At 41.8% G+C, this 24,506-nt stretch overlaps 1 protein-coding gene across 2 annotated transcripts in view; it reads left to right on the top strand.

Moving 5' to 3' along the window:
* The first annotated feature begins 1,255 nt into the window (after window positions 1–1,255).
* LOC140714166 (uncharacterized) overlaps window positions 1,256–24,506 on the top strand; it is a 67,206-nt gene continuing 43,955 nt past the window's right edge. Inside the window, exons 1-7 of one of the 2 annotated variants that reach the window (XM_073025033.1) lie at window positions 1,256–1,358; window positions 17,323–18,482; window positions 19,044–19,108; window positions 22,107–22,264; window positions 23,614–23,741; window positions 23,834–23,892; window positions 24,020–24,156. In XM_073025033.1, coding sequence (XP_072881134.1) covers window positions 17,370–18,482; window positions 19,044–19,108; window positions 22,107–22,264; window positions 23,614–23,741; window positions 23,834–23,892; window positions 24,020–24,156 — 1,660 coding nt within the window. In that variant the 5' untranslated portion in view covers window positions 1,256–1,358; window positions 17,323–17,369. Of the gene's footprint in view, window positions 1,359–10,831; window positions 10,934–17,322; window positions 18,483–19,043; window positions 19,109–22,106; window positions 22,265–23,613; window positions 23,742–23,833; window positions 23,893–24,019; window positions 24,157–24,506 lie in introns of those variants that run through there. The other variant, XM_073025032.1, reaches the window with a different exon arrangement.

Raw genomic sequence — 24,506 nt, 5'->3', positions numbered from 1 at the left:
GGTGAAGTGATAGGCAGGTGAGAAAAAGTCAAAGTAGGCAATAGAAGAAGAGAGGAGGGGGAGGCCATTTTTTTTTTAAACAGGAGGGAGAAATCGATATTCATGCCACCAGGTTGGAGGCTACCCAGACATAATACGAGGTGTTGTTCCTCCATCCTGAAGGTGGCCTCATCTCGGCACTAGTGGAGGCCATGGACCAGCACGTCGGAACGGGGATGGGAATTGGAGTTAACATTAATATGTTTACCCACGGGAAGTGCCGCTCGTGTTGGATGGAGCGGAGGTGATCGACAAAGCGGTCCCCCAATTTACATCGGGTCTCACCAATGAAGAGGAGGCCGCTTCGGGAGCACCGGACACAATATTGTGTAACGTACGCTGCATCGGATCCAGAGTAACAATCATTTTATTCTTCGTTACACTTAGGTACCGATGAACGACAATAAGTGTTCTCGAATCCACCCTGTAACTTCGTCCTAGTTCTCCTGTCAAACACTTTATGCTACAAGAACCAGTTTACCAACGAAGTTCTCTGCAGCGTAGGAGGAAACTGAAGCATTCAGACAGACCCATACAGTCACAGACAGCATGAATGTGGGATCTCCACACGTACATGACCCAGGACTCCGGAGCCAAGCGGAGCAACCACACCCTGTGTCACTTGTAGATAATGTACCCCTGAATTTCTTTCCAGAATCCTAAGAACGTAGCTCAAACACACAACCTTCAGACGCACCTTCTAACACCACTAGCTTTAAGTACTTAAAAGCTGCCCACCTTATTTGCCAAACTCATCTTAAAATCCAAATAAAAGTGGGTAGACATGTGGGTGAGGACGTGGGGTGTGAAAACGCAGTTCTGTAGAGAAGTAGACCAGACATTTATGAACAGCCATTTATCACCTGCGATTATACTGAGCGCAGATAACTCCATTAAACAAAGTCCAAGTTTAGTCTGGAAACAGCCTATCAGTCAAGTGCAACAGACCAATTATCTCACAGGGCAACAAATGGAGGTATTGTAACAATTGTTAAAATTATGTGAAGGGCTTGAATAATTGATTAGAGGAAATATGTATTTTAATTAAAATGCCTCTATGTTATTCACTAGTTGTTTCCTCGCTCACCCCCCCCCCCCCCCCAATAAACATGGCCCATTGAATCACTCGCGGCAGATTGGACGATTAATTCTTTTCCAATTGCTTTCAGCTGAACCTTGTAGGTAGTCTGGGCCGCCCAGTTTCCAGATGGAACTGCAGCACGTTATTCGAAGTTTGCTTGGGTGGGACAATGAATAAATAACGGGAGGAATAGCGTGTTTTTCGAAGTTCTCTTTGTAGAACTGTAGGGTGCGTGTTGGTGAGTAAACATGTGAAAAGTTTTCCGCAGCCGACAAAGTATTTGTAACGGTTCTCTCGCAGATCAAATAATTGTTTTTGATTTTGACCCCTTATTATTCTGACCTCGACAACCTACCACCAAAAACAATGATCGATATCTTGTAATGCACCAACTTCAATCAGGCTTAACACTAGAAGAAAGTTACAGTAGTTGAATATTGGTCTTAATACATCGCGTGTTACAAAAGATTTTGGACACAACATTCTTAGTTGTTTATCAAATATATTTAGCTTTTAAAACCGCAACATTTTAAAAAGCGTAGGAAAGGTAGTGATGAAAGGTATGTAAAGGTTAAAGTTGCTGTACCGGCCCAAGTGTCTGCTTATGGGATGGTTTTAATCACAAGTGCCTGAAAATAGTTCAGGTTGCATTGTGAAGAGAAGTCGTTTCTAGACAGTGACTTTCCAAAGTTGCATTAAGTTCAGTGTAGCTTTTACTGTGATAAATTAATTTTGTACTCTTTTGTAAAGACTGCTTAGCGCATAAGTGTTAATGTGCAACTTTGAGTTTTAGCTGACAAATCTCAGGAAATATACTTGTTATATGAATTGCAAAGGTCAATTTTTATGTTTGTCTTGTAGATAAGGGCAGATTGAAAACAATTAAGAAATTTGTAGGGGTTCAAATTGTTAAACTCAAGATATCAAACAGGTTTTGCCTCAAAGGGAATAAGGATTTGTATTTCAGCTCAAAGCAGATGTTGACTTCAAGGCCAGTTTTAGCATAATCTAGCAATCTTGGTTCAACCAAGATTATTTACAAGTACAGCTTGTTGCTTTGCATGTGGAAGTGGTCCAGTTATGTTCAGCATCTAGTCGGCTTTCTGCCTATGCAGGTGCATTCCTGAGGAAAGTTAATTAATCTGTCTGATATTAAGTGTCAGTACAGAAGGAAACCTGTCTTTACCCAAAGGAAATTAACAATCTAGTCAGCATATTTTGCTACAAATTAATCTTTCCTAAGGCATTTTTTTAATTTCCTTAAACTGAATTCTTAAGCTACTGTGGTTGAGTGTCTTCGTTCTCTATTATTAGTGGGCTTCAGTGCCATGGCTATTAATATGCTATACTCTGTAATATCTCATTGAGCAACTTTTGCTACTTGCAATAAATATCTTGGGACTTGATCCTTCTAAGCTTTACAAGAGCCTTTTAGTGTTGGTGACACATCCATGCTGCTTAAAGTACTAAATTAAATTCCTTGTATCTCCGAGGTAAATTTAATACCCAGATTATGCAATTGAACAAAATCCCTTTTATAGCTTTAATTTATGCCAAGTGTGCTGTTGCATAAAAGCCAAATGTTGGTAAATGACTAATGCTGCATAGTTGTGGTACTGCAGTTTGGAATGAAGGACTTTTTTTTGTTTAAAGACCAGAAAAGATGTATTCTGTGTGTTCCACTCAGATTTTGGTAGTTTTCAATCCAAAGGCATTGCTTGATCTCCCAGTGGGTGTCCAGGTATATTCCCATTTCAGTTAGGCTTACAGTGGTGTTAATGATTTGGTTTCAACAATTCAGCAAGTTAAGGTACTATGCAATCGGAATTAAAGAGGCATCAGATTTTCTCCACTGTTTAATAGACCTCCAGAGTTTTTGGTAGACTTTATCAGTTGCATAGTGAGGTATAGTTGGATAATTAAAAGTGTACTCTTGTATGGTGAATAGCTAAAGAAGGAATTGCTATGATTATTGCATATACTTTAAGTACTTGGTATCTATATCTCCCTCTTCAGTAGAGAAGGTTTATGAGAAAAGATGGTGGTTCAGTGTGTCCAGAAAAGATTGCTTGCTTAAGTCCTACCTTTCTCCAAAGACACCGTGGAGTCTGTCCATGCTTCCTTTCCAACCTAAATGTTGCCACGTGGGAAGGACAGGATTTTTGGCTCATTCCAGCCAAAGGGCCAGAAAGGTAGCCTGGAAGAACTTAAGATAGTTGAGGTGATGCTCCTTGTAAGAAGAGAAAGGGTTAAGGTTAGACTGTGCTAAGATCTAAGCTTACAAAACATATGCTGACACATTGCTAAATAAGGATATAAGATTCTTGCAAAACTGTATAGGTACAATCTGTACCTTGTGGTAATCATGAAGAACTAAAAAGGAGTCATTAAGCTAGGAGCTGAGAGCGGAGGTGGATGAAACAGATGGAGATAAGCTGTACTCTTGTGGCTAACTCCAAGGCCGATGAGTGTTTGAAAACTTGGCAGACATGGCTCTGCGGATGGCTAACTCCAAGGACAGAGGATATGAGAAAATGTGTATGTGACCCCCGAAATGTACAAGCCTGTGGGGAGGGGGAGAGTGGAGCTGACTATGAATAATTGTAGGAATGATACAGCAACTGAGGGACACGTGATAACCTACTTGAAACTGTATAAAAGGAAATGAAATGTAATGCTCTGGGCTCAATACTGCTGGAGCAGTTTTGGGTCCGACTCTGCAGACTCGTGAAAAATAAAGCTTTGCCGCTTTGCAGTTTGCTGAGACTCAGAGTGTAGGATTATTTCTGACACTCCTGAACTGGAAGAGGAAAGCTGGCAACACCAACCACCCCATTCAGCAAATGACCTAGTATTGATGCTCAACTGCTTTGTAAGAGGGGAGTTGTATACTAAGCAGTCTGCTCAATTGTAAAAGTTACCCACTAGAGAGGACATGGATCCAAGGGATGTTGTTAATACAATGAAAGTAGTTGTACATTACAGGATGGTATTGGTTGATAAGATGGGCAGAGCAATAGCAGGTGGAATTAATGCTGATAAATTCAAGTAGATGTGTTTTCACTCCTCAGCGAATGGTATATTACTGTGGAATTGGGTCCTTGGTATACAAGTACAATGATCTCTGAAGGTGACAGCATGGTACGTAAGGTGAAGGTAGATGTGATATAAACACGAGATTCTGCACAAACTGGAATTCCTAGAAACACACAAAATGGTGGAGGAACTCAGCAGGTCAGGTAGCACCCATAGAGAGGAATAAATGGTTGACATTTCAGTCTGAGACCCCTCAGGACTGGAAAGGATGGAAGAAGTCAGAATATGAAAGGGAGAGGAGGTGATGGGTGAAATCAGGTGAGAGGCAAGATGGGTAGGGAAACGGGGTATTGGAGAAGCTCGGAGTTGAAAGGGGCAAAGGACTGTAGGAGGAATCTGATTGGAGAGGACAGTGGACCATGGCAGGAAGGGAAGGTGGAGAGGCATCGGGGAGGTGATGGGCAGGTGAGAAGGGAAAGATGAGAGGGAAGCCAGAATGGATAAAGGGAGGGAGGAGAAATCACCAGAAGTTAGAGAAGTTGATATTCATGTCATCAGGTTTGAGGCTACACAGAAAGAATACTAAGTGTTGATCCACATGGGTGGCATTAGGGGTAGGCCAGCACATCAAAATGGGAATGGGGTAAAATGGGTGTCAGCTGGGAAATCCTGCAGATGGAGTGAAGGTGCTTGACAAAGCGACTACTCCCATGTAAATTGGAGCAAAATTGGGCCATTCAGCCCACCGAGTCTGTTCCACTATTCAATCATGTTTGATGGTGAAGTGTTGCCTCCTCTTGAAGGAGTATTTGGGTCTCTGGTAGTGACAGAGCGGGTGTAGCTGTTGTCATTCTTGCAGGGATACATGCCATGAGGGAGATCAGTGGGGGAAGGACATGTGAACAAGAGAGAATCTTGCTCAGAGAGTGAATCTTGCGGAGGGGAGGTGGGAAGGATGTGATCAGTAGTTGGAACCTGCAGAGGATGGCTGAAGTTACAGAAAATGATGTGCTTGATGTGGAGGCTCGTGGGTGGTAGGTAAGGACAATGGGAACTCTATCTCTGTTCTGGTGAGGGAAGAAAGTCTGGGGAAATAAAAGATGCAGGTGAATGCTGCATCTAGGGAAGAGGAAGTGAAGCCCTGTTCTTTGAAGGAGGACATCTCAAATGTTCTGGAACGGAAAGCCTCGCACTGAGAACAGATGTGGAAACGGGAACTGAGAAAAGGATTTGCTTCCCTCCCTCTGGTGCTCCTCCCTCATGGTTGACTCAGATTGCTTTGGCCCATTTCCTCTTCTACTTACCACCTCCCAACTTGCTTCTTCCCCCATCACCTGCCAGTTAGTACTTCTTTCCCTCCCTCACCTTATTCTGGCTTCTTCCCCCTTCCTTTCCAGTTTTGGAGCTGTAGGTGGTCGAAGGTTACAAGAGGATATAGACAGGCTGCAGAGTTGAGCAGAAAAATGACAGATGGAGTTCAATCCGGACATGTGAGGTGATGCATTTTGGAAGGACAAACCAGAAGACTGAGTACAGGATTAATGGTCAGAGTATGAATGAACAAAGGGACCTTGGGGTTCAAATCCATACATCCTTCAATGTTGCTGCACAGGTTGATGGGGTAGTTAAGAAGGTTGATGGGATGCTAGGCTTCATTAATGGGGATTGAGTTCAAGAGTAGAGGGGTCATGTTGAAATTCTACAAATCTCTGGTGAGACCACACTTTAGAGTATTGTGTTCAATTCTAGTCACCTCATTATAGGAAGGATGTAGAAGCTATGGAGAGGGTGCAGAGGAGATTTACCAGGATGTTGCCTGGTTTGGAGAACAAGTCATATGAAGCAAGGTTAGCAGAGCTGGGACGTTTCTCTTTGGAGCGTAGAAGAATGAGAGGGGACTTGATAGAGGTCTACAAGATTATGAGAGGCATAGATAGGGTGGATAGTCAGTACCTGTTTCCCAGGGCACCAATAGCAAACACCAGAGGGCATATGTACAAAATTAAAGGAGTGAAGGTTAGGGGAGACATCAGGGGTAAGGTTTTTTTAAACAGAGGGTTGTGAGTGCCTGGAATGACTTGCCAGGGATGGTAGTAGAGGCTAAAACATTAGGGGTATTTAAGAGCCTCTTGGACAGGCACATGGATGAAAGAAAAATGGAGGGTTATGGGGTAGTGTGGGTTTAGTACTTTAAGGATTATATGGATCAGCACAACATGGAGGGCTGAAGGGCCTGTACTGTGCTGTAGTGTTCTATGGTTCTGATAAAGGGTCTTGGCCTGTTCTGATAAATGGCAACTGTTTAGTCCTCATAGATAGGGTATACTAGCTTTCAATAGCCACTCTATAGAATATAAGAATGATTATATCATCAAGCTTATGAAATATTAGCTAGATTAAAGGTGAAATTGTCTGGAGTTTGAGTTGGCACAAAATATAAGTGCTTATTGACACTAAAGATGTAGAGGTGTGATCTGCCAGGGTGATGCTTGGCATGGCAAGATACCAGGATGTCTTGTGAGGAGAGATGGGTCTCCTTTGAACAGAGGAGACTGAGGTATATAAAACTGAATGTAGATGGGATACTTTTCCCCATAGCACAATATCTAGAACTACCAGAAGGAATATATTTCAGATAATAGGAGATATTTCTTTCCTACCGGAAGGCAGGTGGTGCATTCTGTTGGAGTGGGCGGTCGATGGAATACTTGGCAACATTTGTGGAGATAAATGCATGAATTGTCAAAGATGGAAACCTATGAGCCGTAATGGTAACAGGATTATTTTCAATGGGTACTTGATGGTCAAATGTACTAGTGGTTGATGGGGATGGTTTTGTGCTGTCTGATTTTGGTGGATGACTGCAATACAGGAAAGGTTGTGTTGCTGTCTCTAGATTGGGATCTCCAGCTTTGACCTGAAGTGGTGGGCAGCCCATATTCATAAATGGAAAGTGCCAAATATTCCAAAGTGTAATTAATGTCCATGAGGTATAAATAGTTGGTTTGGGCCTTGGTCCTATTGTACATCCAAATGAACTTGGTTGAGTCTCCACTGATCTACTTCAAATAACTAGGGTTTCCATCCTGTGGTGCAGGGTTTCCCAAACTTTTTAATGCCATGGGCCCATGCTATTAACCAGGTTGGGTCCATGAACTCCAGGTTGGGAACCCCTGCTCTTCTGAATCAGACATTTGCCACCATCTGGGTAGAGAAACTTTTCCCAGAAACAGGTTCTAATAACATGCATCATAGCCTGAGAGAAACTCGGAGCAGGTGGCAACTTTATTTGATGTGAAAGACTGTTTGGTATAAATTGAAACTTACTGCTTTTTCAAGATCCTTCTGTCATAAGCATAAGACCTAAGCATATTTTCCCCCACTGGAGGTAACATTATCTAGCCAATTGAGTCCCATTGTAATGTTAAAGACCAATGTTTGTGTGGAGGCTTTTGCTGTTGGGTGCAGCCTCCAAGCGTGAATCAGTTTTGCCTGGTGATTATTGAACAATCTCAATGTCAGCAGGGGTTGTAGTTGCTGAAATGAATTGTGTATTAGCTAGCTCTCCCTCTTGGTTTAAAAGTATGTAGTTGAAGAATACATAATTTCAAGTCACTGGGAGATCTTTGAAATTCAGGTAGGAAAATGCACATCAAGGTCTTGATGTTAGATGCCATTGCATGCAAATATAACTCGTTTGGCCAAACCATATGATTAAGTCTTAGCCACAGATTAGATTTGGAATTATTATGAATGAGAATTTGGGTAAGGATTGGAACACAGGAGTTGAGCTTTACTTAATGGTAGGATTTGAAATCTGTTGGATCATTTTGTCCACCCCAGAGTATGAGTTGCCACTTCTTGCCAGAGATCACTCATTGCTATAAAGTGTGTTAGTGTGAAGCTTGCCTGCAATGGATGTTAAATGTCCCCAAGGCAAGTGTTCGAGTGTAAAAGATGCTTGCTTCCTGTTCTTTGACGGTGTCTGGAATTGTTTGTTGGGCTGCCCCATCACAGGCTGTTACCATGGGATAAGGGCAAGTCCAGTATGGCTTGACCATTCTCTGAAACATTTTTTTAATGTCATGGACCCTACCATTAACCGATGAGGCCATGAATCCTAGGTTGGGAGTCCCTGACTTAAAGGTTGGGTGCGGGGGGACTAGAATAGTCTGAGCCTAGTGAATAAACTTTAAAGTTTGCAATCAATTTTGAATTAAGTTTGCTTCCAACAGTGAGCTGAGAAGGTGGTGGAAACTGACATCAGAAGAATAAATTTAGAATGTTTTATAAAACAGAAACAAAAGGGGAAATGCTCAAGATCGCACAGCATCTATTAAGAAACTGCAGGTTTCTGTTAGGTGACCTTTGATTAGATGAGAATGCATACATTTTTTGTGGGTTGGTCTTCACAGTAACCTGGTGGTGCTTTTTCTATTGATGTTGGAACTATAAGGGGAGTTCGGATTTCATAATGCTTGATGTGCAGATAGATATAATGGGCATATAAGCACATTTAATTAGCATTGCATCTTCAATTGTTTTTGCACAGGTTAATGCTTTGTGACACTCCTGGCTTTTATTTTGGGTTTATCGGTTAAATATCTTCAAATCCAGCCCCGGGAACTTGGATTCTACTTTAGCCATGCTTATTTTGGATTGACTATTGAAGATTCCCTCAGATACGTCAAAACAATATGGGTAATATGTAGCTTTGTGGGATGTGACATGGTTTGCAGTTTATGGGGAAATGGGAGGCCAGTAACCAATCAGTTAAAGCAAAATTGCAGATGCTGAGAATTTGGATGGTAAGCAATTGCTAGAAACACTTGGCACTTGGCATCTTAACTAGAGTTAAGATTGGATCAGCCATGATTTGTTGAATGGTGCAGCAGGCTTGAGGGGCCGATTGGCCTACTCCTGCTCCTATCTCTTATGTTATGTTCTTATGTCAGGTACCTTCTGTGGAGAAAAATGGTAAACTTGTTGGTTCTGACCCAACAGAACTGGAGAAGTGAGAAAATGAACTTTGTGTAAGGTAGAAAAATGAAGAATGATAGAATGGAAACAAGAACAGTCCAGATCAGGATTGCTTTTGGCACTGGTGGAAAATTAACCCATTGATACTGTGCTGGAATTGGGTATTCCAATCGTTAGCACCTAACAGAAATCAAACAAAATAGATGTGATTGATTAGATGGTAAGATGAGTTGATGATCTAGTACAGAGAGGTGTAAAAGGCTGAAGCAACATCTGTGGAGGGAAGTGAACAGTTTGACATGTTGGTTCAAGACCCTTCACCTATGCTGAAACATGGGAGATCTTACTCTTTGTGATTTTTATAAATGACTTGGATGAGGAAGTGGAGAGATGGGCTAGTATATTGCTGATGACACAAAGTTGGGAGTTATTGTGGATAGTGTGGAGGGCTGTCAGAGGTTACAGCAGGACATTGATAGGATACAAAACTGGGCTGAGAAGTGGCAGATGGAGTTCAACTCAGATAAGTGTGAAGTGGTTCATTTTGGTAGGTCATATGATGGCAGAATATAGTATTAATAGTAAGACTCATGGCAGTGTGGAGGATCAGAGGGATCTTGAGGTCAGAGTCCATTGGATGCCAATTGATCTATTGAGGCTTTTTTCCAGGGTTGAATTAGTTGCCCCAAGAGGACAGGTTAAAGGTGCTGGGGAGTAGGTACAGAGGAGATGTCAGGGGTAAGTTTTTTTTACTCAGTGGTGAGTGTGTGGAATGGGCTGCCGGCAACGGTGGTGGAGGCGGATATGGTAAGATCTTTCAAGGTACTTTTGGATAGGTACATGGAGCTTAGTAAAATAGAGGGCTATAGGTAAGCCTAGTAATTTTTAAGGTAGGGACATGTTCGGCACAACTTTGTGGGCTGAAGGGCCTGTATTGTGCTGTAGGTTTTCGATGTTCTATCTCCAGGATGGCCAGAGAGTGGTGAATCTGTGGAATTGATTGCCACAGGTGGCTGTGGAGGCCAAGTCATTGGATATATCTAAGGCAAAGGTTGATAGGTTCTCAGTCAGGGCCTGAAGGAATACAGGGAGAAGGCAGGAGATCGGGGCTGAAAAGAAAAATGGACTGACCATAATGAAATGGCAGAGCAGACCTGATGGGCCAAATGGCCTAATTCTGTTCCTATATCTTGTGGAAACGAGTGGCAAGTGATTATGTGGAATCAAGTGAAAGGTGATAAGCAATGGAAGGAAGAAGAGATGCAATGAAGGCTGATAGGTGATTGGTGAAAGCAGCAAATGCTTTTGAGCTTACTGTCTTTGTACCTTCATAGTTTAAGACAAACAGTGACTACACAGCATAGAGTTCACGTACTGTTTGATTTCAACAAGAGCACTGTTACAGCTTTTGCTGCAAGATTGGGTCAGGACTGAAGGATTAGGTCTCAAAGAATTAGTAATACTTTCCACAGGAGCTAAACTTGGCTATTGAATGGTTAGCAGTTGGTGATCAAATGGGGTTGAGAATATTTGTGTGGTGAACCAACTTGAGTAATAGAAACTGAAGGAATGTCTTGAGGATAGATTTGTAATGTTAAAACATGTAGTTATTTGTCTCTAATGAAGATGCCTATTAAAGCATCAAAGTATTCTGAACAAACCACTTTCTCCTCCCCCTGCCCTAAAAAAGGTCTGCGGAGAATGATTTCCACTGTTTGAACCAGAATCGGATACAAGAAATGAGGTGGCAGTTTTTTCCCAAAATGAACTCTCTACTTCCCATATTTGTGATTCTAGGTAAGTATTTTTTTAGACTCGATCACATCTTTAAATCAGCTTCTGAATCTCAGATGATCAGGGATAGCAAGGGGGTGTAGTTCTTGTGCCTGTTTGAGGGTCACGTCCTCTTTCTTTCCCCTACAGAAGTTAATGTGGGTCTCTTGCAGACCAACTAGAGAAGTTGCATAGGGAATAGAGAAAGTAAATTTCTTAGATGAAAAGGAATTAAGTTGTAATTCAGAGGTTGGTTGGAATGACAAACAATATCTCAAGAGATCGACCTGCCACTCAGGTGATGGACAGAAGGGATTTAGAAATGAATGAATTTGCTATCATGCTGAAATTCTATAAATTCTAGAATGGTTTCCACAGATTAAAAGTTAAATCTCTCTATTTCAAGCAGAATGGAAGGCTGGGGAGAGGGAGGGAAAGACAGACATAGCATGCTCATAACTCACTAACCCTAACCATATATCTTTGGGATCGGGGTGGGGGAGGGCTAAAACTGGAGCACCCAGAGGAAACCTACTCGGTCATGAAAATGTACGAACTCCTTGCAGGCATTGTTGGGAATTGAACCACCAATTGGTAATTGTTGGTTCTGTAAAGCAGTGACCTTACCACTACACCACCATGTTATCCATCATTAAACATCAGTTAATGACCAAACCAAGGGATAAATGGTTTTTGGTTCAAGGCTGTGACCAGTGAGTTGTAGTAAAGATTGACCGGGTACATGCTGGTATAATCTATGATTTATTAGGACTCAATCAAATGTAATATCCAACCTTGATGCCACACAATTAAGTGGTAAAGAATTGAGTCTAAAAGTCCCCCAAGTGTTGGTGTACTGATGATGTGTAAGGATAGGGCAGATGGAATATAACATGGGTGTGGGAATTGTGGAGTTGTTTACCTAGGTAGGAAAAGTGAAATGGTGAGATTGAGATGTGGTGTATGGAGCACAAATCACCAACTGAAAATGGATTTTTAACTAATTAGAAAGGCAAATTGTGTAATGTTGATTGCAAAAAACACATGGACCTAAGCTGATGTCTTGCTATAACTGAGTATGGGTGAGACCATGTTGAACATTGCATAGAGAGGGGTCTCCTTGTAGTGATATCTTTCAAGTAATAGGTGTCTAAAGGTTCATCAGCTGGATACCTGTGTTTGGGTAATGTCTTTCAAATGAGACAATTTGGGCTTGTTCTGTCTCTGGTTTAGAGCAGGGGTTCCCAAGCTGGGGTCTGCAGAACCCCTGGTTTAGAGACTGGGGTCGGTTGTTAAGTCTGATCATTCATATTAACAGAATAAATATAAGCAGGATGCCTGTGGTTTCTGGAAACAACAGTCGTCCCTTTTCTTGGTTTCAATGCAAAAGACATAGGTTGATATGATCTTTGGCTATTGTAAATTCTCAAGTGTGTTGGGGATGGTACAGCCTGGGGCTTTTGATCGGAAAGTGGGGAGAATAAAACATGGCATTGTTGGATTAATGTAAAATGGATTGGTTTGGCTTCATTGGCTGAATAACTTGCCCCCTTACCGTATCATTGAACATTTGAATTTTTTTTTCCTAAGAGGAGCTTGTCTTTTGGTTGCTAATTATATTCAAAATTGGTAGACGTTTGTATATTGAAAATTGAGGAATCTAGGTTTATTACAGGAAAGTGGCACTGAAAGATTAGGTAGTAACTTGGTGGTGTGTTTTCTTTTGATTTCTACAAACTCCTGTTTAACTTGCAGCTCAATATTCTTCAAGCTTCCTGACACTTAATCCAGTCCCCCATCTCCTTATTCTGATGATATACCTCAAGTTCCAGATTTCCTCATGAGGGGTTTCCCTCCTGGATCTACTGGTTAGTCTTCCTTTACAACATTGGAGAAGAGATGTGGCAATGAGAATAGGCAGGCTCTACACACTACCACTTTCTGTATTGAAAATATAACTATAAAAATGCTGTTAGCTTTCCCTCAAATGAAAACTTGACATATCTGAATTGTGGAGTCTTTGGAGCATTCAAAGGATATTAAACCAATTAGTTTTGGTTGCACTGGATTGCTTGAATTTAATACTGAGACAAAATTCAACTTTCATTATAGATAAATCATGCCATTGATAACATCCAGCCCTGGGGAGTTGCTGGATAAAGTTGAAGGGGCTATAGTTTTGAGAACTTCTGTGGCATTACTTGAATAGCAAAAAGGTCTTTCTCTTTCTAGTCCAGGCTGCACTCAACTATTGTGGAATGATATGGTTTCCTCCAAATAATTTCTGCTTTATTTGCAACTTAAACATGTAGTTTTGGCTTGAGCTTTGAACATTGGTTAGCTATATAGTTTCTGGCTTGGTTTGTGTTGACCTTTAATGTTTGGTTCATTGTTGGGGTGGGGGGGCGGAAGTGAACAAATTTAGCAGACTTGCTTGAGGCAATGGCCATGTTCTTTCAATGATTTTTTTGGGTAAATTAGTGGCTCTGTTCAAGGGAAAGTTAGACATTTCCTGCATTATTCTATCCTGTATTGTATCATTCCTCATGCACCTCAGACTTCTAGAAGTTTGAAGTTGTGTCATTCTGCAGAGCCTTGTTGGAGGCCTGGTGCTTGCTGCTTTGCTACAGAGGCTGAATGAATGTGTGAAGAATACTGGAATAATGGACTCGACCTCTATTGGGTTACGAAATGTACTTTGGCACTTCACCAAAATGGAGTGCATATCATTGAGTGGGTCCATAATGTAGACTGTTTCATCTGTACTAAACTAAAGCTGTTGTCAAGATACTGTTTTATAGTGAAGAGGCCATTTCAAAATTCAAGGAAAGCTGTTTAGATCTGTTATCTAACATATTTTAGATACCCAATTGTCTGAGGATTTCAATATCCTTGATCGTAGCTTGTTTTCCACTGGGGTGACAAATCTTTGAAACAGTAGAATGGCTGAATGGTAGAAGTGTGGAATGTAAAAGGAACAAGAAAGCTTCAAAGCAATCTATTATAAGCACTATTTTCTGTCTTGGTTGCTTGTTGGTCAATGTTGATCTACTTGACCTATCTGAAGCATATCAAACCACCAATTAAAAAACCAATTAAAACAGGACTGCTCTCAAAGGTACTTGTAGATTGTGTCTAAACACCAGTGTTAACTCTTTGCATCCCAAGCATTTGAGACTGTGGTTTACTTGGAAAGATCTCATTTAACTTCACGGGCTTGCCAGACTTGTTCCTGCTAATCCCCCACTTTCTCAGTTGGTCAATTATTGGTTCCCATTTGTCACAGTACCTATATAAGGTGATTTTCTTCTAAATCTTCCACCCCTCCTCCCAAAAAGACCTTTAGTGTATACCTCTGGGCTAGCAATCTGGCCATATTGGACACTCTCATTTTCTGCCCTTTATTGCTTTCCGGCCAGAGCACATGCATTAAATGTGGCAGCAATTTAAATGCCTAAAGTTGGATTGGAATCTGTCAACTTGCTGCAGCCTAAAATGTTTCCCTTTGCAAGCACAAAGCAATTGATGCAACTGGGCAGGGGAGTAGGTGGGTGGGGTGTTGTGGGAAGAATTTGATATCCCTGGCATGTGTCATGAAATGTCTTGTTCATACATCACAATACATAATAAAACAGTAAATTACAATGAGTGTACAGTCTATAAAGTATCAGTAATTCCACAGATGGAGAGGAGAAAATTGTGAGGTAGTTTTCAAGGATTCAAAGTCCATTCAGAAATCTGATGGGGGGGGGGGGGGGAGGCGGAAGAAGCTGTTCCTGAAATGTTGTCTTCAGGCTCCTGTACATACTTACATACTTGACAGTAGCAATGAGAAGATTGCACGTAGATCCTTAATGATGCTGACTTTCTGAGGCATTGACTTTTGAAGGTGTCCTTGATGTTGGGGAGGTTAGTGCCCATGGAACTGGCAGAGTTTAAACTTGCTGCAGCTTTCCAATTCCGTGCAGATGCATTGCTCCTCCACACTAGACAGTGGTACAAACTGTTGGAATGCTTTTCACAGTACATCTGTGAGCATCTTTGACATACCAATTCTCCCCAAGCTTCTAATGAAATATAGCTGGTGTCATGTCTTGATGATTGCATCAATATGTTGTGCCCAAGATAGATTTTCAGATGTTGACGTCCACGAACTTGAAACTGCTCACCCTTACCACTTCTGATCCCTTGAAGACTGGTGTGTTACCTCAGCTTCCCTTTCTTGAAGTCCACAATTAATTTCTTGGTCTTGCTGACTTTGACTGTAAAGCTGTTGCTGTGACACCAGTTAACTAGCTGATCTGACCAGCTCCTGTACATTGTCACCATCTAAAATTCTGCCAATAGTTAAAGCTTTGGCAAATTTATAGATGGTGTTTGAGCTGTACCTAGTCACACATTCATTGGTGTAGAGAGTAGAGCAGTGGACTAGGCACACCTCCTTGAGGTGTGCCAGTGTTGATTGTCAACAAGATGTCAAGTGGAGAGCCAGAGAGATTGCATCTGCAGTAGAGCTATTGCAGCGGGTCCAGGGCTTTGCCTTGGCAGGAGTTGATTCTAGCTATGACCAACCTCTTGAGTCCTTCAACACAGTAGTTGTGAGTGCTACTGGACATTAGTCATTGAGGCAGCTCACTGTTCTTGGGCACAGGCATGATTTTTGAAGCAGCTGGGAGCCTCCAACTACAGCAGTGAGAGATTGAAGATATCCTCGAGCACCCCTGACAGTTGGCACAAGTTTTCAGAGCCCTACCAGGAACACTATCAGCACCTGACCCTCGTGAAAGATGTTCTGACATCAACATCTGAAACACATCACATGGTTACCAGATGCTCCAGGGATCCACAAAGGCATACTTTTATTCTCCTTTTGAAAGTATGCATAAAAGGCATCAAGTTTAACTGGGAGTGAAGCACCACAGCCATTCATGAGGTTAGGTTTTGCTTTATAACCTGTAAGCTTTGCCAGAGCTGACCTCTGGCTCTGTCCTGTTTCCGCTGTTTACTTTTGCTCACTTCTAGCATCTGAAGACTCTTGCTGTTTTTCCTTTCCCTTTGTGCTTCCTTCTAACCCTGACCTAGTTGTGTCCTCTCCATCAGCCATGCGCAAATATTCACTAATCCCCTGCCCTGACAACGAGCAGGTCTTGACTTCCCCTCCCCTTAGACAAATAAGAAACAAGCTACCTTTGCAAGTACAGACCATGTCTGAAGGCAGGGAAGATGGTACATAATAATCCCAATACGTGCTTAGCTGAAGTCTGCTGTTGAGAGGATTAACAATTCTAATTAATATTGTGAATTCTTAGCTGAATGGTTACCTGTCAAGTCTACCACTTCACCGAACGAGTCGGAGATTCAAGGAACTAAGCTTCCTTTGCACCTTTTTGGAAAACATCTAACTGGAGCTGAGGGCTTTATTAATGAAATGAATTACTCTTTGAAGAGCAGTGGACTTGGTCAAATTTTGTACTCTCCTACTATGAATACACAAAATATGACAAAGTTTGTACCTACACGTACACTGGAAAATGGGACAAATTCAGGCTCCTCCTCTGAACGCTTTCTGCCAGTGTCTCCCACTGAAGGTGGGAGAGTCTCTCTCAAAGTGGCCCCGTCTGAGCTTAAATTTGCAGCACAGCAAGAGGTTAAATCTGAAGGATATCCTACACTTGATACAACAGACAGCTTGCAAAATATACCTACTATTCATATTTCAGATACAGGGCTGTCTCCCACTGGATCTTTAGAATTTAGCACTGGGAAACGAGTATCATTTGAACTTGTTGGAACAAGACAATCTATACAATCCACAACAGCACCTAGTTCACTTGGTTCAGAGCCAGCCTATATAGCACACACAAAAGCTAATACAGTTGGCTGGGACTCAAGTTTTGAGCAACACTCTACATCTCTCCAGTCTGGTAATCCTGAGCCATTCGATAGCTCCAGGAACTGGCAAGCACTAGATGTTTCCAAAGGTGAATTGTCATCTTCAGTTTCCATCAGCAGGTCCCCAAAAAAATCTAACACAAGTACAATGGCTTCTTTTGTTTCCATTACTCAGGCTCCAGGTGTTCATGAACCAAACACCATGGCAGCGTCAGATTCTTTCCATGGACTTGCAGATGTGTCGGTGTCCTCTAAAGAATCTATTTCAACTAGCCAAGCACAGGATGTTTCCCTTGCACACTTCGTGGCTTTGTCTCCTTCCCCCACTTGGTTGTCAGGTGTTTCTGAGGAAAATACTACACCTGTTTCCAACATCCCAGCACCAGATGTGTCTTGCCTGTTCTCCAGCAGTCAGACTCCAGATGTTTCTCCAAACTCCATGCCTGCATCAGTTTCAGCAGACCAGTTATCAGATGCGTCTGAATATGCAAATAATTCAGCTGTTTCTTTTCGTATTCCAGATGTAACTGTGGCACATTCTGCAAATCCATCTTACGGGGACGAGACCATGAATGGAATAGAGTTGTTCTCTACCTTTCAAACTCCAGATATTTCAGAATCCTCCATGGCAACCCCAGTTTTGGCACAGGGGCCAGCAGCTGTTTCTGAATACTCAGTTTCACCGGTTGCTGAGAGCCCAGCAGTTTCCACCCTAGTTCCTGATGTTGCTGCATTCACCAGAAGTGCATTGGTTTTGGAGAAGTCATTTGAGGTTTCTGGACATGCAACTGCCTTGTCTGTATCTGAGCAGGATCCAGATATTTCTGACAGACACTCAACAGCTCCCTCTGTTTATAGTGGTCATTCTTCTGTGACTGATCCATACTCTACTGGTCAAACTCCAGATGTTTCCCAGTACTCCATGACTGCACCTTCAATGGAGTGGCTGTCAGATGTTTCTGAATATTCAACAGCTGCTTCCTCTGTCGCTAACCTGATTCCAGGTGTTTCTGCAGACTCCATATCTGTTCTCACTACCAATGAGGTGGTGTCTGTAGCCTCAAGCCAAACTCCAGATGTTTCAGATGCCTACTCTACAGCTGCTTCTAGTGATTCCACTCAATGGCTACCAGAAGGTTTGGACTACTCCACAGCTTCATCTGTAACTAGTTGGTTGGCTGGTAACTCCAAAGCAGAAATATCCATGGCATTACCACAAGCAGAGCAAACTACTTTGAGGAAAGCTGGCTCCACTGAGTTAACTAGTTCTGGGGAGTATTTCTCCACTACTTCATCACCCACCAGCCTTGTGCCTTCTGAGGCTTTGTCATCTTCTCACTGGGGTCCAGAGCTTATTAGCGAACAACTCACTTTGAACAAAACCAGCTACTACGATCCTTTTACAAGTTCACCAACTAACAGCATCGACATGAGACCAAACGTTTCAGGACTGCAGCCTATTACCAGGGCAACCACTATTGGAGCAAAATCAGGCACCAGTGCTTTGGCGTTTGAGTTGTCTGAAAATGCATCATCGTATTCACTGACTGGGCAGATTACTACTGAAATCCAGACACCTCTTCGGTTGCAATTTGAAATCCTGAATAGAAATTATACAAATTCGTTGGCTGATGCATCATCGGAAGATTACAAGGCAATGGAGACTCTTGTGAAAGAAACTGTAAGTGTCTGATTTTGTTATAATGGTTTCTTTGAATTTTTAAAGCTCAATAATTAAGCTACGATCATGAAAACATGAAGTAGCATTGTATCATAACCATATTCTTTAAATCTAAACTAGTATACCTAAACAATGTCCGTATTAATCAATTTGGGTTCCCCTTTTCTCATTTTTATGGGCCTCCGGCTTTGGGCTCAGTTCCATTAGGACCAGATAATTGCACACTCGGAATTATTTGCCTGTAAAAGATACCCAAGATGAAGATGGAATAATTGCATGTGTCTACAATGGCCCCCTCCATCCAAACCTGAGGTTCTAAACCTAATTCTATTGTAAATGGAAGTGGCTAGATTGGTGTTGTTACTCCCCCAGTCTTTTTTTTTTTGGGGGGGGGAAACAACAAAGTGACCCCAATGGATTACAACCAGATATTTCTCTCTGAAAATGCATTTGACCCTGACTTCAATGAAGCCAGCTTTGCTTTCATGTTATGCAAGTAGTCAAAATGCGAATTGTTTCTTTTTACTTTCCATGGTAATATTTTTGACAACTGTTTTTCAGCTGAACGTCATTTTCCTTGCTCGCTATGGTGTCAGCTTTCTTGGAATCCAGGTGCTTGGCTTTAGGCAAGTGGAATACTGTTTGTCATAGTTAAAAGTACAGGTATAGTACGTATAATACAATAATTATGCAAACACATGGACAGATCTGAGGTGAGTAATCTAACATGAGATGGGCCCTGGTCAGTGGAAAGCTGTAAGATCTGTTTTCGAGCAAACTACTGGATTCTGGAGCAACAAAAATGATGCTAGAGGAACTCTAGGTTGAGCAGCATCTGTGGGGCTATGGACAGTCAACACGTCAAGTTAAGAGCCTTTGCTACGCTCATTTTTATACTGGCTATCTCACCTCTGGAGTGGAGATGCCTCTCTACCAAAGGAGATGTAAAGCATTCCTTCCATCCACTAGCCTGCAGGCCACCCTTGGGCAAAGTGAAGCACCTGCTTAGCTCCCCGATCGGTCACATGAAGCCATGGGAGCAGGTGGATGATTATATGAGCAGCTGGTGCATATCACAAGTCCTGGTTATGTGACCACTGACACTAGGCAGACACACTCTGAAGAGTGTTGATAGTGGCTGAGCTCACCTGTCTTGTAAAAACATTGCCCAGAAGAAGGCAATGGCAAGCTGTTTCTGTAGGAAAAATTTGTCAAGGGAAATCATGGTCAAAGGCAATAATTACCCACATCATACGACATGACACATGATGATGACCTCCCCTCTATTTTTCACAATAGATAAAGGATCTTGACTCAAGCTTTTTGAAGCCCCTTTTCCTCCACAGATGCTGTCTGATCTGAGTTCCTCCAGCATCTTGTTTGTTGCCATGGAGGGTTTGAAGTCGTTTGCTTCAAGGAAATCTGTCCAGTTTGATATTCTCTTTTCATTCCTTGGACAGCTGGGAAAGGCCAATATCTGCAGCCCATGCCTTGTCGAGTAGGTCTTTGCAAACTATGCCAAAGTTTTGCAACTGAATTGACTAAAGGCTTGCTCCTTGGTTTAAATCTGCTCCTTTCAGTGATTCCTACTGAATCATTTAATCAATTGCAGTTATTGGAAACTTATAACAAATATTTATTGAGATACATAATGGAATATGTCCTTCAAGCCATGCTGCTCAGCAATCCCCGATTCTAACACCAGCTGAATTTACAATGACCAATTAACCTAACAACCAATATGTCTTTGGACTGTTGGAGGAAAACAGAGCATGTAGTCACAGGGAGAACGTACAAATTCCTTGCAGACAATGACTGGAATTAAACCAAATTGCTGGTACTGTAAAGTGTTAACTACTGTGCTACTGTATTGGAAATGCAAATTGGGCACTACCTGTTACTGATTCAGATCTAATGGCCTGAAGCAATTAGAGGGTGGGGATAGCTCTTCAGGCAAGGCCAGGATTGCCCAGTTTGCCTTTAATTGATTACCCATTTAAAGAAACTATTTCAAGCAACACACACACAATGCTGGAGGAACCCAGCAGACCAGGCAGCATCTATGGAAAAGAGTACAGTCGCAGTTTTGGCAGGACCCAAAAGATCTCAGCCTGATACGTCGACAGCACTTCTCTCCCTTACCAGGGAGGGGGCCCCCATAAGATGCTGTCTGACCCGAGTTCCTCCAGAATTTTGTGTTATAAAGGAACTTGTTGATTTGCCCCAATTCAAGAGTGCAACTGTGTCCCAGTTGGACTTTGGTTCAAGTTTCTGCTTGCATAATTGATTTTTCTCGCTTTTTTGTTGCTTGATCCAAAGCATACAGGATTTGGATCTTAATGTGTGCAGTTGTAACAAGTCAATGCTGCAACACGAGTCACCCAAGCTCTGGGGTGAGAAAGTTGCAAAATATCAAGGTACATTGGAACCAGCAACTTAAACAAGTAGCCACTTGAAACTACAAAATTGCACATTCCAAGATCTTAAATTTCTTTTCTCATTGTGCTGATCTGGTTTGACCCAACCACAGGAATGTAAGGAGTTTGATTCTAACCTTTTCCAGAACAAAATGACACCTGGTTGCTTATTACTTAAGTCAATCTGGAGGGTATTATGATCCTTGTGTATGCTTGAAGGCCTAATCCTTTTTGGTGAGAGTTAATTAATTCCAGAGCTGGGTGACAAAGTAACATTCTCAACATGAATATGGTTAACAAAATGCTGAAGGTGGACCTCCTGGCTAGGGAGTCTTAAGTGGATTGAAATCTCAATGGGAGTGTTTAGGAACTGAGAATCTCAGAGCTGAGTCTTATGAAGTTTGTGCCAATACATGCAATTTCTGTTAACACAGTGAGGGATGCATTATGGATGTGTAATAAGTAAACCAAATAGTAAATGGAAGACAACACACAAACTGCTGGTGGAACACAGCAGGCCAGGCAACATCTATAGGGAGAAGCAGTGTTGATGTTTCGGGCCGAGACCCTTTGTCCACCAGCATTTTGTGTGTGTTGTTTGAATTTCCAGCATCTGCAGATTTCCTCGTGTTTGCTCCAGTAAATGGCAGAGTTGGCTCCCTAAGCTTTTGTTAAAAGCACAAATTAACCTCTTGCCTGTCATGCAAGGTCATGGATGATCCAATTGGAACTTAACCTTGGTGTTTTTGTTTATTCTAATACTTTCACCATGTTTTTTTTTCAAGGTCATATTCAATTCCTAAAAATCCTCCCAAGACTGTTTCACCTTTTTGAGCTTGATTTGTATCCCTTGGAAAACTTGCCCAATCTCAGTGGGTGACATCTTTAATTTAAGTGACCCCAATTTTAGATCCTTGATGCACCCTCTTTCCCAGTCAAGACTTTTGGGATCTTGTATGCTTCGGTTGATTCTCTCTGACTCGACACCAGATGAGACAAACCTAGGTAGTCTTGTTGAGTGCCTGACCAGCGCAGCTATTAGTTCATCAAATGTTGAAGGGCTTCAATAAGTATGAAGCGACCGATACTAATCAGTATCCTAGTTATCCTCACACCTCCTATAATGGCAGCATAGCCTCTTGTTCTCAATTTCCTTCAATAAGTGATAACAATTTTTACTCCTGGTCTTAATGTTTTTCTGACACAGGAATGGATCGGTTCTAGTTGAATGTGCATTGGTGTTCCAGGAGGAGACCACTGTGCCCACAGGTTCTGATATTGTTCGGACAATGCTTACCATCATCTACCGTGCAGATCTGATTCCAATTGAACTGGTAATTGATATCAACTCTGTTTCTTGCAATGGTGAGTACTTAAGTATGTTTAAGATTAGCTTCATGTTTATAATGCTACATTTCTTGGAAGCAAATTCATTATTCAGTGCTCTTGAACAGAAGAGCTGGTTCAAGTGAATACAGGTGATCATGCATAATGTTTGGGGAAAGTAAAATGCATACAAATTAAAACCAAAAATGGTGAGAATTTACTCTAATGCCATACAGATGCAAGAAAATCTGCAGATGCTGCAAATCCAGAGCAGTGCAACAAAATGAAGGAGGAACTTGAGTCAGGCAGCATTTAAGGAAAAGAGTGAACAGTCAACATTTCAGGCAGAGACCCCTCTTCAGAAGTGGGAAGGGGTCAGACTAAGAAGATGGCCTGAAATCTCATTCTCCATTCCTGTTTTCCCCTCTCACCTTATCACCTTACCTGCCCATTACTTCCAGTACTCCTCCCCCTTCATGCTCTTCTGTCCTCTATCCGATTTCTCCTTGTCCAGTCCTTTATCTCTTTTTCCAATCAGCTTCCCAGCTCTTTACTCCCCCCCCCCCCCCTGTCACCCTTGTATTATTTCCTCCCTTCTCCCCACCTTCTTAATCTGACTTCTCTTCCTTTTTCAGTCTTGAAGGAAGGCCTCTGCCTGAAATGTTCGCTGCTTACTCCTTTCCATAAATCCTGCCTGACCTGCAGAGTTCCTCCAGCATTTTGTCTAAGGCCATTTAAACTGTTTGGAATAGCTCATCTCAGTTAGTTTTTTTTTACTTATTTACTGGACTTTTTGCCATTCACAGATGAATTTGAGTCCTATACCTCCTCAGCTCTACTGAGATTGGTTGAGTAAATGAAATGAGTGATCTGTTTGAAGTATGGAATGGACAAAAGCTGGGATTTTCCTACAAGTACTGCCTGTGAACTAGCACCAACAATGTATACAAGAGTAGTAAGACCAAAATCCATTGAACTTTTTTTTCTGTATGGTATTTTGTTCTTAATATTCTAGCTACAATTGAAGTGAATTTTTCAGCTGTCCCTTGCAGGAGCAGTATTTTAAGTATTTGGATATGGGGAGACAGCATTGTTATCTTTGTTTACAAATCCTTCTAAATATCCAAGACACACAGAGCATTGCCCCACACCTGGTAAATAATAGTAGGCAGCAAAATCTTGAGGCACTTGCCCAGTAGAAATGTTTGCAATGTAATACTAATCTGTAATTGCATTTATTAAGCTGCTGTGGTCTTGGTGTTATCAAAATACACAAGCTGTTCTTGGACCAAAATGTGGAATCATCTACCTGTCTAGTTCTTGAGTGATCAGCATTTAACTGATAACTGTACTACGATGAGGTTAATGATTTGATTTTTGTATTTCAGGCTACAATCTCTCAAATCTCAATCCTGAGATGTTGCTTATTGAATTTACAGCCTTGAGCATAGGATTTGGCCCATGGTCCAATGAGCAAACGTTTCTACCTGGTGTGCGTCAACTTTTGAGCAGATGGGTATGTCTTCTACACAGTCACGTGGGTAACTTTAGGCTGCTCTGTTTTTAAATAATTCCTGGAGTCTTAACATTCGTCTTGGTTTTCACAAGGTTACAACAATCCTAGAAGAAGAGTATGTGGTCCAAGAGTTTAGTATCGGAAGATTTGTGTGAGTAGTTTCCAAGCGCTCAAGTTAAGAGATATCGAAACAGTTGAATCTTAATGCTAAGCTGAGCTACCAGTGCAGGTGGTCTTCTTCATGTACTCCAATGTATTTAACAATTGTATGCTCATAGACCTGTCCAAGGAGATGTGAATATTCAAGGGACTGCACTTCTGTCTACCCCAGTGCATGTTGACAGTGTTGAGGTGTTGATGCTGCTTGGTAATCTTGTCAATTCATCGGTGGATCTGAGAACGCTGAAGGTAAATGGTAAGTTTCACTAAGCAAGTTTTTACCTTTCTCTTGCACCTATTCAATGATCTTATTGACAGTCTCTGAATCTCTGGTGTGGTGCACAATAAATAGGTTATCCCTTGAGTCTCATCAATGCTATCACCAGGTCTAAATTGTTTAAACATTTGCCTTTGTGGATTTCCTGCTATAACTTGGGAGGTAATGTTTGGAAGCCTAACTACATGTGTTTAGCCAGGTGACTGTCCAGTTGCAACCACCTAAGTGTGGGATATAATGTACTAATTTAAATGTTCACTTGCCTTGAGTCATTCAATGAGATGTGTTCCTGCAGTTACAGCAAGGGGGACTGGGTGTTCCAGAAGCAG

This window comes from Hemitrygon akajei, chromosome 21, assembly GCF_048418815.1.
Source record: "Hemitrygon akajei chromosome 21, sHemAka1.3, whole genome shotgun sequence".
Taxonomy (NCBI): Eukaryota; Metazoa; Chordata; class Chondrichthyes; order Myliobatiformes; family Dasyatidae; genus Hemitrygon; species Hemitrygon akajei.
The sequence above is the reverse complement of the archived record's forward strand: the minus strand, read 5'-3'. Positions and strand labels throughout refer to the sequence as shown.